Source organism: Ceratosolen solmsi, unplaced genomic scaffold, assembly GCF_000503995.2.
Source record: "Ceratosolen solmsi marchali unplaced genomic scaffold, CerSol_1.0 scaffold61, whole genome shotgun sequence".
Lineage (NCBI taxonomy): Eukaryota > Metazoa > Arthropoda > Insecta > Hymenoptera > Agaonidae > Ceratosolen > Ceratosolen solmsi.
The window spans coordinates 2472439-2484887 of NW_011948435.1; the positions used below are offsets into that span (position 1 = coordinate 2472439).

Genomic DNA, 12449 nt, shown 5'->3' on the forward strand with positions numbered 1-12449 from the left:
AATTTGATTTTCCTTTTTGGTCTTGTAAACGATGAAAGAAATATCAATCAAACTCAAAAATCAAAGATTTTATTCCAATAAAATGATAATCAATTGTAAAATATTTTCAAGTAAATTGTTTGCATTATTTCTAAAGTATTAGGTCCAAAGTAATTTGTCACTTTAAAATCTTAAAAAACAATTGTATTTTATATAATTGATTAAACTTATAGAGTAGCGATGTTAATATTGAACGATAATAATCTTATAAGAATTTATAATTATGAAACAGAACAAGTAAACATGGGACAAGTGGTGGTGATTTTCTTATCTCTGCTTGTGATGTCGTGTTCAACCAATCAACAATATCAGGATATATTTTTAAAACCTCGACTATCCACAATAAATATGAATGTCGAAGCTGAATTAACATGTCTCGACAACCATCCGACTCTCGCAAACTATTTCTCATGGGCTGATTACGTTGTCCTGGGGGCAATGCTTATCATTTCCTGCCTAATCGGGACATTTTACGCTTGTTTCTCGAAAAAGCAACAGACGAGCGAAGACTTTTTACTGGGTGGATCGGACATGGGCACTTTTCCTATGGCCATGTCGCTCGCTGCTAGTTTTATCACTGCTATCGAATTACTGGGTAATCCAGCCGAAATGTATGAATATGTAAGTTAATTTATTAAAACATTTATTTCTCAATGTACTCTTATTTATTTATTTATTTTTGGATCTGGAGATTGATTTATATACATTTTTGCTTCTCTTTACATTATCTAATTATAAAATAAAAATAGAAAAAAATAATGTACTTTTTTTTTTTTTGTTTTTTTTTTTGTTTTTTTTTGTTTTTGTTTTGACTCTCACGCTACAACATTCGCGATAATGTTTAACAATTCGTAGTGGGCGCACTATTTAACGTTAAATAGTGCATATTTTGGGCCTTTCAATGCTGCCTATCATTATCAATAGCAATACTTCAATGCCGAAACATCGGTCAATTCAAAACAAATGCACAATTCCTCGCGCTTTTTAATCCGGTTAAAACGTAACGCTATGACGAAACATATTTGTCTTAATTGTCTCTGTAGAGATCGAAAAACGTAGCGCAAAAGCACGCAACGATGATCGAAAGTCTTTCTACTTATACTCGTGACAACTGATGGGCGCAATAACCCTTAATAGATGCGAATGAATTTGCAGGGCACGCAATTTTGGATGATTTGTCTGGCATTCGTGTTAGTAGTGCCAATAACCTCGCAGCTCTACCTTCCAGTATACATGAAGCTGAGATTGACGTCAAGTTATGAGTATCTTAATCTCCGCTTTAATCGACACTGCAGACTTTTGGCCAGTGGACTCTACATGCTGCAAATGATCCTTTATACATCCGTGGCTGTTTATGCACCAGCACTGGCTCTAAGTCATGGTAATTATCTCCTCCTCCTCCTCCTCCTCCTCCTCCTCCCCCCCCCCCCCCACCAATCGTCACGCTTATATTTGCTTTTACGCTATTTTCTTCTCACGTTGAATAAAATTTTTACAGTTACTGGCCTTAATACTTATGTAGCTGTAACTCTAGTCTATGTTGTTTGTATATTTTACGCTTCACAGGTAAGTACTCGTTTCAAATACATAATAAATATATCACCGATTATCTTGCCGGATTGTAGAAAATATGAATAAGAAGAACGTTTATAAATTTTTCATAAATTTTGTAAAATATCGTATGAGTATAATTTAACGTAATTGAAAAAATTTTCTGCGATGGAAAAGTAATTTTCAATAACTATTACATAATGAACTTACAAAAAAAGTCGTCTTGTCGTGTGTGTTTTCTCTCTCTCTCTCTCTCTCTCTCTCTCTCTCTCTCTCTCTTTCAACTGATCATTCAATGAAATGCTATTTCTTGCTAGCTACGAATACTAATTAGCTACTCATTATTCGTAGTTTCGCCTTCAATTACAGCTTATGCGGATTTACATGAATAATTGGGTAGACGAATGAATGGGATAGAGTTCACTTAATAAAATGGAATATATGCACACAGGGAGGTATGAAAGCCGTAATAATGACGGATACGTTCCAAGCGGCCGTACTTGTGGGCTCACTCCTACTCATAGTAATTTGGGGTGCCGTGAAATCGGGTGGCATGCCGATCGTCTGGAACGACAGTCGTAACACCGGCCGTTTCGAGTTCTTCAATATGGACGCGAACCCAACGGTGAGGCACACCTTCTGGAGTGTCGTCGTTGGTGGGACATTTTACTGGACGACGATGTTTTGTAGTAATCAAGCGTCTGTTCAAAAGTACCTGAGCGTCGAGAGCATTAGTCAAGTTAGGAAGTACGTTATTTTTTTTTTTTTGAAAGAATTTTATGTAGCCTAGTCGATTGGCATTTGAATATTACCGAATTTTTGTATTAGAGTAGTTTAAAAGTATTTCCCAAGGAATATTTGATTGTGACGAGTTATTAAATGTTTCGAAAAGACTTAAATTTGGATTATTCACGCGTTAATTGCGTATTGTCTATTCTTGTAAATTTTTTTATTCTTTTTTATTCATTTATTTATTTATTTTTTTTTTTTTCGACAAACACTTGTCTCCTGTAATTCTTACAATTAATATTAACATAATTAATAATAACATAATTAATAATGGTAAAATTCAAATAATAATTAACACTTTTTAATAGTAAATTACATTAGCTAATAAAATACTATTCAAAGAAAATTATAACAATAAAAAAGAATGTTGAATAAGCAAGATTTTTCGTTCATTGAATATCTTTATTTAATAGTCGAAATTCTGAACGATTATTGCTAATGAATTAAATAGGGTTTATAAACAAAAAATTTATAAGACGAATGCTTCCGCATACGTGGCTTACATTGTCATAATAAATAATATTTTCCTAATAACAGCAATAGAATTACTTTCTACTTTAGCGCTAGTGAATGTAATATTAAGCATTAATAGGTCTAAAGTACGTCATCGATTCCATTTCTAGAGCATTGTGGGTATCTTCCGTCGGCTTGATCTTGATCTACACAATAAACTTTTTGACTGGGATGGTACTGTACAATGCCTATAAAGATTGCGATCCTGTCCGGGCTGGGCAAATCACAGACCAGGATCAATTGCTGCCACTTTACGTAATGAATTTCATGGGCAATGCCAAAGGCGTTCCTGGATTCTTTGTGGCTGGAATTTTCGCCGCTTCGCTTGGGTAGACATTCAATTATTATATTGAGCGATCCTTCGTACTGAATGCGAATATGAATTCTCGTATGTAATGGATTAATTTATGTTTTACCACAAGTATTTGCTTTCTTTTTATTAAACGTAAGGAATTGTAATAATTGCGTTGAATGCTCGATCTTATGATTGTTTGCACTTATGACAGAACCGTGGCAAGCGCCATGAATTCCCTTGCTGCTATAACGTGCGAGGACGTACTCCAGGGTCTATTAAAAATCGATGTTCCTGCGAGTAAAGGAGCCGTATATGCTAAATGGATAAGCATCTTTTTCGGCATGTTGAGCTTTGCTCTAGTGTTCGTCGTCGAGCGTCTCGGCAGTATTCTTCAGGTAATCCTTAAATCAGGAACGGTCAGATGTGCGAGTTCCCCGCAACCGAAATGACGTAAACACGTAAATGGCAACGATCTAATTTCACAATTCTAATGTGACAAATTAGAGACTAATGCCAACGACCGACAACAGCAAAGCGTTACGTAACGTTATTAATGTACGCCAATTCGCCCAATAAATATCAGACGATTGCCAAATTTCATAATTCTCACTTTTGTAATTGATGGGTGGAAAAACCATCCGATCATTTAATTGACGAATAATTTCGACAAAACGGACTTTCCTATACAACGATTGAAAATCATTGGCCGATTTGAAAATCAAGATGACGAAACCGTAGATTAAATGTGGAAATCTCGTGATTTATTCAGGTAGCTCTTTCATTCAACGGAATGGTGGGTGGCGTTACACTGGGCCTATTTTCACTTGGAATGTTCGTCCCCTGGGCAAATGCGAAAGGAGCAATGAGCGGCGCAATCGTGAGCCTCATTTTCGTCCTGTGGGTTGGACTTGGCGCCCAGATTTCTGTCCTCCGTGGACAAATACATTTGGACAGTAAGCCAACATCCATAGACAATTGTCTCTGCCTCAACGAGACCATCGCCACAATCGTCTTATCGGCTCAATCCGATGAGCAGGGCGAAGCTTGGTTTATTTACAAGGTAAGTGCTTTTTTTACTACTTACTTTCTCCGTTTTTACAACAATTTTTGTCATTGTCCAACAATTTTTACAAAGCACGTATAATTTTTACGCACTGTTGTATGAAACTTGGGACTTAAAAATCTCTGCTAATAATGGCCTCATTTACATATTAACAATTGCAATTAAACGACAATGTAGATCCGACGTAAAAGAGCTTTACTTAAAAAGTTCCTTAAACTTTCGAAAAAGTGTCTGTAGTTTAATAACAAGTATTATTTTCAGATAAGTTATTTATGGTACAGTGCAATTGGTTGTGTGGGAACGATGTTCATCGGTATCCTGGTGAGTTATGCCACGAATTTTCAAAACCCCGCGGAGCTCGATCCTGATCTTCTTAGTCCACCAGTACGCAGATTTTTCAGCTCGACGAAAACGAAGTCACAGTCGGGCCACGCCCTGGGTATAATAAATTTTGCTCTCGAAATAGATGACGAGAAGTCAAAAATTGAGACCAACGGTAGCGCCGACAAGCCAAAGTAGTTATAACGTCTAAATTTTTGTTATTCTTAGCAAGAACATATATGTACCTGATGACTCTTAAATCATATTCGAACAAGACTTGGCTGATCCTCCATTACGGGGATAATAATCCTAGATTTACGTAAAATCGTTTATACTTATTAAAGAATATTTATTACGTGCTGCATGAATGTAAATAAAAGTCTTCGTAATGAAGGCTCAATGAGCATGTGCTCCTCATTTCATGAGATAGAACTATTTCCGTTTACTTTTTCTTTAAAATACGAGCCGAAAGTATGTAGCTCATCGTTTTGTAAGAATAAGTAATGGTATTTGCATTTCATTGCAAATCTACCACATCGAAACCGCCCGAATTATAATTAAAATCATTAGTGTTTTATTCCCTTCATTTTAAACGTATAATAAGACATATGATATGCTCTAAGTGAAACGATTCTTTGGAAAAGAATATATTCGCACAGCCATATATATATATATATATATGTATATATATATATATATATATATATATATAGAAATATCTATAGATTAAATATACGTACAAATTCATATTATTTAGAATCACTTCACGTTGGCTACGTATGATGAGTTATCGGTTGGAGTAATTCTATGAATATTTCTTTTACGATATTCGACAATTAAATTAAATTATCAAGAGTGTGACATTCACAAAATCAATAATTCTATTCTCTGTTTAATTTATTATGATCTTTAGATGCCTATAATTAAAAAATATTTAATAAGTATTATGTCTGCTTTCTCCATTGAGAATATAATTGTTAAATATTCAAGAATATTTATATGTTACAAATATTAATTTAATTAATATGGAACTGAAGTATTCCATAATTTTTAATCTTCTAAGATTTACAAAGAGAAAGAGTAATTCTTAAATTTTCTAACTAACTAAATGAAACTATGAAGTTGCATATCTTTTATTTTAATGAAAATCAAGAACCAAATATAATAACTTAATTTTAAGGAATAAAGAAGCACGATCGAATATATATATACAGAAAATTTTATTTCGATTAATTCTTTAAATAATTAAATATTTCGTCTCTAGTTTTAACAATACTTGCTTAAATATCCGAAATTTTTTATAATCGTATTCGAACGTAAAAAATTATTATATCCTGTTTTTAAGGTTAGTGAAGAAAGATATTACTGTCACTACTTCTATTTATCATAATAATTATTAATATTTTTGATAGCATGGATTTCCAATTTAAAATTCTTAAATAAATAGGAATTTCAAATCATGAATTTATTGTGAACTAGTTAATAAGTATTTAAGTGCCTATAATTATAACATTTAAAATGAATTTTATGGTTAATACGAATTAAAATAAAATTTATTCATTATAATGAATTATAATTTTAATAGAAAAATGCGCAATTTCTTTTATGAATAAGAGGATTAATGTAACTAATTGTTACGATACATTTATAAATTTCAGGCATGAGTTCGCTAATATTTTTTCTCAATTAAATGTATGAATTTTTATTTTAATAGAAGATTTCCAGTGAAATGTTCAATTTTGTTTATTAACACCAATAAATGTAGAATCATATACGTATGATAAATTATGTAAATAAATGAAATTATATTTTTCATTCAATTAAAGTATTTAACTACTTTTGCTTTGTCGTATATACAATGGTTTCATAATATAAAATAAATAATTCAAATAAATAATTAAATAAATAAATATTAAAGGTCGTTTCAATATTTAGCCATTAAATATTATTTAATGATAATCAATGCGTTGGTTTTCACAACTTTTCACGATAATCAAATAATTGTTTATGTATAAATATTGTATGATCCAGTATATTAATTTAGATCAATGTAAAATTTATAAAGATTTATTGTTAGTATTATGAATGTTTGTAATTAATGGTCGTTAATAAATAGTAAATTTAAAAATGAGGGAGAAATCGAAAAAACAATATCACTTTACTTGGTGAAAAATTGAATTTGTTATTTTTATAACCAATACTTTTATCAACTTTATATGCATTATCTTTTCGCTTTATTTGTAGCTTCATTGTTAGATAATAAAATGAAGTATCTGTTTTTTACTTATGGAAGAGGCTCTACTTTAAGACTTTAATCAATGGTAATACTTCATTACATATGTACACATGTACATTCGTACACTCATATATATATATGTGTGTGTGTGTGTGTGTGTGTGTGTGTGTGTGTGCGTATATATCAATGAACATTCAAACATACTTAAATAATTTTCGGTATTGATGAATAAATTATTATCTTTCTGTCATTATTCAGCTTTTCATCCACATTATCATTTTTCTATAAATTTCTAAAAGGCAATTTCCATGGAAATGAATGATCATTCTTTACTTTTAGCGTAAGATTATGTTCATTAAAATAATTCAAATCTCTATTATAGCATGATATTTTTAAACTTTATAATGAAAACTTTTGCAAATTGTTGATAGTACGTTTATATTGATTTGGTTATTTCTTCAATTTCTTTAATTGCATTTATTTATTTATTTTGTTTTCTTATAATTTTCTCCATATTTGTATTACAAAACTGATAAATTATCTCATTTTATCAGAATTAATAGTTAAAAATCATTTTTTTCTAATAAATGAATAATAATTATTATAATTTGTATTCTTACGCTCGTGATTGGTATTTATTAATTTATTATGAGTATTTATGATGTACGTATGCATTAAATTTTTTCTTCAAAATACGTTTAATAGTATACAATCAATTTTACCATTATGATATATTATTTTATATTATTAAGATATATTATTAACGTATATTATTCTTATCTAACCTAATATCAAGTAATTGAGATACATAAAGAATTAAAATAGTAAGCTAATAATTTTAAAATTGGAATTAAAGTTAAAAATCAATGCCGAATGAATACGAGTGTGCAAAATTTATGTTATTAAATGTATTGTTTCAGGTGATTCTTGTCTAAGCTTTTTGAGAATTGATGACTGATATGATCGCATTCGAGGGAAATATTCATTAAATTTAACTCATTTCTAACAAGTCATTTTCATTACTGGCAATTCAAGTTCATCTACAGAAATCCAAGAAATTCTATTTTATGACACAGTCGTCAGGTCCTACCCTATGAAATATTCATATACACAATAATTTCTAGTATAACTTATTCGTTGTAATTAATATGTACATTCGTTTCGCACTTAAATAAGCTGTAAGTTTTCGTTATTCACAAAAGAAAACAAACATTTGACTACATTGTAATTACGATTTTAGTAATATTCCCAGCGTTAAAAATGTAAATATTATCTTGCGTGTATATATTTCAATTTATAAATAAAATATTGTACTTATAAATTAAAATATTTATAAGCTTTAAAGTGTTCGATGTAATTGAAATAAATTGTTTAATATATGTGAACATGCGTAAAAAATATTTTAATACATTGTATTTCTTGTACTTATATATATATATATATATATATATATATAAATTATCAATGTCATTGAATATGAATGCGTATGATTGTTGTTCGTCAAAACATTTAAAAAAAAGTATACTTTTTTTATAAGAAATCTTTGACCAAATCGATTAGAGGTATATAAAATGTTTAGTGTTAATAAAATAAATAATAAGGAATAAACTAGGCGATGAAATAAGAAATTGAAAAGATCCAAACAAGTCTATGAAATATATTTAATAGATATTTAAAAATATTATATTGAAAGGAAAATCGAACCAAATATTGATTTAAGCTTTTTCCAAATATTATATCGAATGAATGAAAAATTATTATAATCATAAATTTACAAAAGTATATTTGAATATTATAAAAGTGCGACTGAGTGATAATAATTAAATAATTTGACAGGACAGAGACAAATTTATGAATAATCTTAATTATAACGAGGCATTTAAGACAATAATATTTATGTTTAATATAGTACAAATTATCATTCGTTAAAATTATTTATTATAACAAACATAAGATTACTTTCCGATATTTAAACAAAATATTAAATGTGCTGGAATTTCCTAAATATGTATTTAAATAGTTGTAACTAAAAATAAATTGATACGGATTTAGATAGTCTGCATATACAAGATGCAAGAAACATCTTGACCGCGATAATTAAAACTACCATTTCTCGTTATATTTGATGAGAAATTTTGAAGGAATAAAAAGGCTAAATTAATAAAAAAAAATAAAAAATAAATAAATAAATAAAAGAAGAAGAACTTATGGCCATATCGGTAAATCCTGTTTAAAAAACCTATCATAAGAATTGTACATTTTAAGACACACCGAGCATGTAAATACAAAAATTATTTATATTGGGAAAAGGAAATGCAATCGATTCAAGTTTCCTGACAATCAACAAGTGCGATGTATTTTATAAGAAATTTTTAATTTTTAACATCCACCACCTGACACAGTTGCGATAGAAAAATATAAGCGCAGGTAAGTAGGGAGATGGAGCGAGTGTGAGTTGCGAGAGTGGGAGAAAAAGAGAAAGAGAAAGGGGCAACTGTGAGAAGGTGGAGTGAGAAGGCTCGAAGCTTCGGATGCGGTGAAAGTGGATCGATAGTAGCGTTAGTAGCGTATGAACCGCGCTTTCGTTTGCACGTAGCCGACGGCGTCAACGACGCCTCCTCCAAAAGTTCCGAGGAGCCATTTAAAGGGAATAGAGTTCGCGAGTGTTGAGAAAAATCGCATGACAAGTGGTGACGCTCGTGCTCTTGGAGGTGAGGATGAAGGCCCAAGGGACAATGACCTTGCAAATTGGAGGCTCGTGAATGTCGTGGAGCCGGTGTGCTATCGCGCATGTGCGCTCGCGCACAGCCGGTAATGTCGGAAACAGCTGTGAATTAGGTCGAGGTTACATACAGCAACCTCTTCACGTCCGGAGCACTGCCATGTTTATGTTTTTATATCTTACGCGTAAGTTGGACATTTGTAAGTTTTAATACGAGTCGGCTATTCCCTTGTGCCGAACACATGATGACGGTCCCATTTTATAATAATTTATGCAAGAATTTCTCTTTAACCCCTCCATCCCCTCCCCCGTACCCCACCGCCACCACCTCACCAAACTAGGATCATAATGGGAGGTTGGAAAATTAACAATAATAGGTAATTTGATTAATTTGTTTGTTATTTTCTTGCTGCTGTTTTACTATGAGCTATCAGTATTTCTAGGTATGGTTAACCTTTTACTATAAATCATCTCAACTCATTACACGTAGTTGTAATATATATGAATTTTTGTTAACAAGTAATTGCATATAAAAACAGATATAATAAACAAAATGTAAATAAAAATAATTAATTTAGAATTATTGATAATGTTAAGGTATTTGTTTTTGAATAATATTTGCCTTTACAGCATTTATTATATTATTACAGAGAAACATTCTATGTATTAATTTTTTATTGGCAATATGAATTTCCTATCTACGTACATGAATTTTCTTTTATAATAATTGAGGAACGGACGCGACAATTAGTTTTATGTCGGTAAATTTCGAATTTTATAATTGAAATTTTAATTGAATGCAGCAACCACATACATATAGCAAGAAAATCGTTAGAAAAATTTTATCTCCGAAGAAATACTTAATATTATTGATAAATGAATGCGTGTTATTTCAAGGTAATTTTTTTTTTAATAATAAATTTTAACATTTCATGTATTTATAAAGTAATTTCGAGTTCAAATTGGATTCAAATTGGGTTCAAATGTTTATTATATTTAACGTAATAAGCAGTTAAGTACGAAGACACGATAGAACGATAATAACTTCCATTTTTTATTAATATAAAGGTAATATGAATTTGACAAAATACAAAGGAAATAAATTAACCAAATTCAAATAGCTTAACCGTAGATGTTTGTTTTATTATTTTGTTTCAGTAAAAATGCATCCTTTATCATTACAATAAATTAAATGATAAGAGCAGCTTGCAATGCGCAGTTATTATATTTTTGACAATCAAACATTGTTAACGGTAAATATAAGTTATTCTAAATAAAAGTATAATTAGGATGTTAAGCGTGAATAATGATTATAATTCAATTGCAGACGAATCTTAATGAGTATAATTGATGATAGCCAAGTGATATGTCAGAAAATTCTAAAAATCATAATAAATGTTCGAGTTTCCCAATATGAAGAGATTTGACATAGTGTGCCTTTATTTTCCACGTTTGTCGATCATAGCTTCGCTCGTGATTTATGCCGCTCTACTGCTCGTTTACTATTATCATAAGTTACCACTCAGAAACGGCGAGAGGACGAATTCATTACAAAAACAGAATAGTATTATCACTAGCCATGACATGGAAAAGCTTCTATTCGAGCTTAATAAAAAAAATGTCGAGATGCAGAACGATGAAAATATGCCCGGTAAACTATCGGATTTGAAAATGGAGGTCGTAGAGAAGAGGACGAGAGAGGATTCCCGAAAGTTAATGGAGAATATCTTTCTTAAGGCAGATATTAATGGAGACAGTACTTTGGATATTAAAGAACTGTCCAAATGGATTCATACAAAAATAATAAATCATATTAAATGGACTATGAAGGATAATATTGGACTGTTCACAGCCATTGACAATAATCCACGAGACGGTAAGATATATTAATCACTGGTTTTTTTTTTATTATTATTATTTTTTTTTTATATTTAATTTCCCACTGTTTTTCAACGCGTCAAATAACTGATACACGATCATTCACAAGACAATTCCTTGGAGCTTGAGAATTGATAAATCGGAAAACTTTGCCAAACTACTTGTGTCCCGACAGCCTTTACCATTCGCCACTCTGTCGCGTTTACGCAATTTGCAGAAAATTTGCAGAAAATTTGCAGAAAATGGCGATCTCATTGGGTGATTTTTATCTTAGGCGAAATTTCTTGGGACGAGTACCATGCTCACTTTTTACGCTCTCACGGCCTGTCGGACAGTTACATATCATCGCACGATAAAAGGCATTCGGCACTCTCGCGATCACTCAAGGAGGCGATAATGCGTGACCGAGCAAGATGGATGGATGCTGCGTGCAACGACCCGGACAAGCTCGCCCTCGACGAGTTTCTCGCCTTCACGCATCCCGAGAGCAGTCATCGGGCGATCTTGCGAATGGTTGAAGATCTCTTAGAGAAGTTTGGTAAATGTGCCTTCTTAAAATGGATCGATTTCTATAAATTGCGGGTATTTATTATTTAAATTACATTCATGTATCATTAAACTGCGGGCATTTAAAAATTAGTAATAACATTAAATATCGCTCGTAAGCTCGTGAATTCTCTTTGAGTCGATCATTCGCTGCTAATTGCAAACGAATAAACTGGTTATATGGCATAGAGGCGAGGGAACGTTTTTTATTTTTATTATTTTATTTTATTTTTTTATCTTATCTTAAGAAAGGAATGAAATAAATATAAGAAGTGAAAAAGTTTGTTAAAATAAAATGAAAGCTTTGTATGAATTAATTGAAATTATGCTTAAAATTATGAGTCTGCCGACTGTGACGTATTCGTATCATTATTATTATCGAATCATGTACTTAACAAAGTTGTATTTTATTAGATCGCGATGGGGATGAACAGCTGACGGAAGACGAATTTTCCGATTTGCCGTCGGAAGGTGCCAGCGTCAATCAGAGTATCTC

The 12449-nt window shown here is 31.2% G+C and overlaps 2 protein-coding genes across 3 annotated transcripts in view; both read left to right on the forward strand.

The window, feature by feature from the left end:
* Window positions 1-277: 277 nt before the first annotated feature.
* Window positions 278-8055, forward strand: LOC105364955 (sodium-coupled monocarboxylate transporter 1). 2 transcript variants are annotated; one of them, XM_011502998.1, is made up of 9 exons: window positions 278-660; window positions 1195-1420; window positions 1538-1605; window positions 2042-2337; window positions 3003-3221; window positions 3399-3582; window positions 3957-4247; window positions 4512-4765; window positions 7728-8055. In XM_011502998.1, the coding sequence occupies exons 1-9, from the start codon at window positions 283-285 to the stop codon at window positions 7729-7731; spliced, it is 1920 nt and encodes a 639-aa protein (XP_011501300.1). In that variant the 5' UTR covers window positions 278-282; the 3' UTR covers window positions 7732-8055. The 2 variants fall into 2 exon arrangements, with proteins under 2 accessions (XP_011501300.1, XP_011501301.1); XM_011502999.1 differs by having other exon boundaries at window positions 4512-4689.
* Window positions 8056-10861: 2806 nt separating this feature from the next.
* myd (stromal cell derived factor mayday) overlaps window positions 10862-12449 on the forward strand; it is a 3220-nt gene continuing 1632 nt past the window's right edge. The window contains exons 1-3 of the mRNA XM_011503000.1: window positions 10862-11405; window positions 11682-11945; window positions 12368-12449. Of these exons, the coding sequence (XP_011501302.1) occupies window positions 10925-11405; window positions 11682-11945; window positions 12368-12449 (827 nt within the window). The 5' untranslated portion in view covers window positions 10862-10924. The remainder of the gene's footprint in view (window positions 11406-11681; window positions 11946-12367) is intronic.

Excerpts from the sequence above, each read along its gene's own strand:
- LOC105364955 (XM_011502998.1), top strand. The coding sequence starts at position 283 with ATGGGACAAGTGGTGGTGATTTTCTTATCTCTGCTTGTGATGTCGTGT. Across the intron at positions 2,338-3,002 it reads AGCATTAGTCAAGTTAGGAA|AGCATTGTGGGTATCTTCCG; the intron begins GTACGTTATTTT and ends TTCCATTTCTAG. Across the intron at positions 4,248-4,511 it reads AAGCTTGGTTTATTTACAAG|ATAAGTTATTTATGGTACAG; the intron begins GTAAGTGCTTTT and ends TATTATTTTCAG.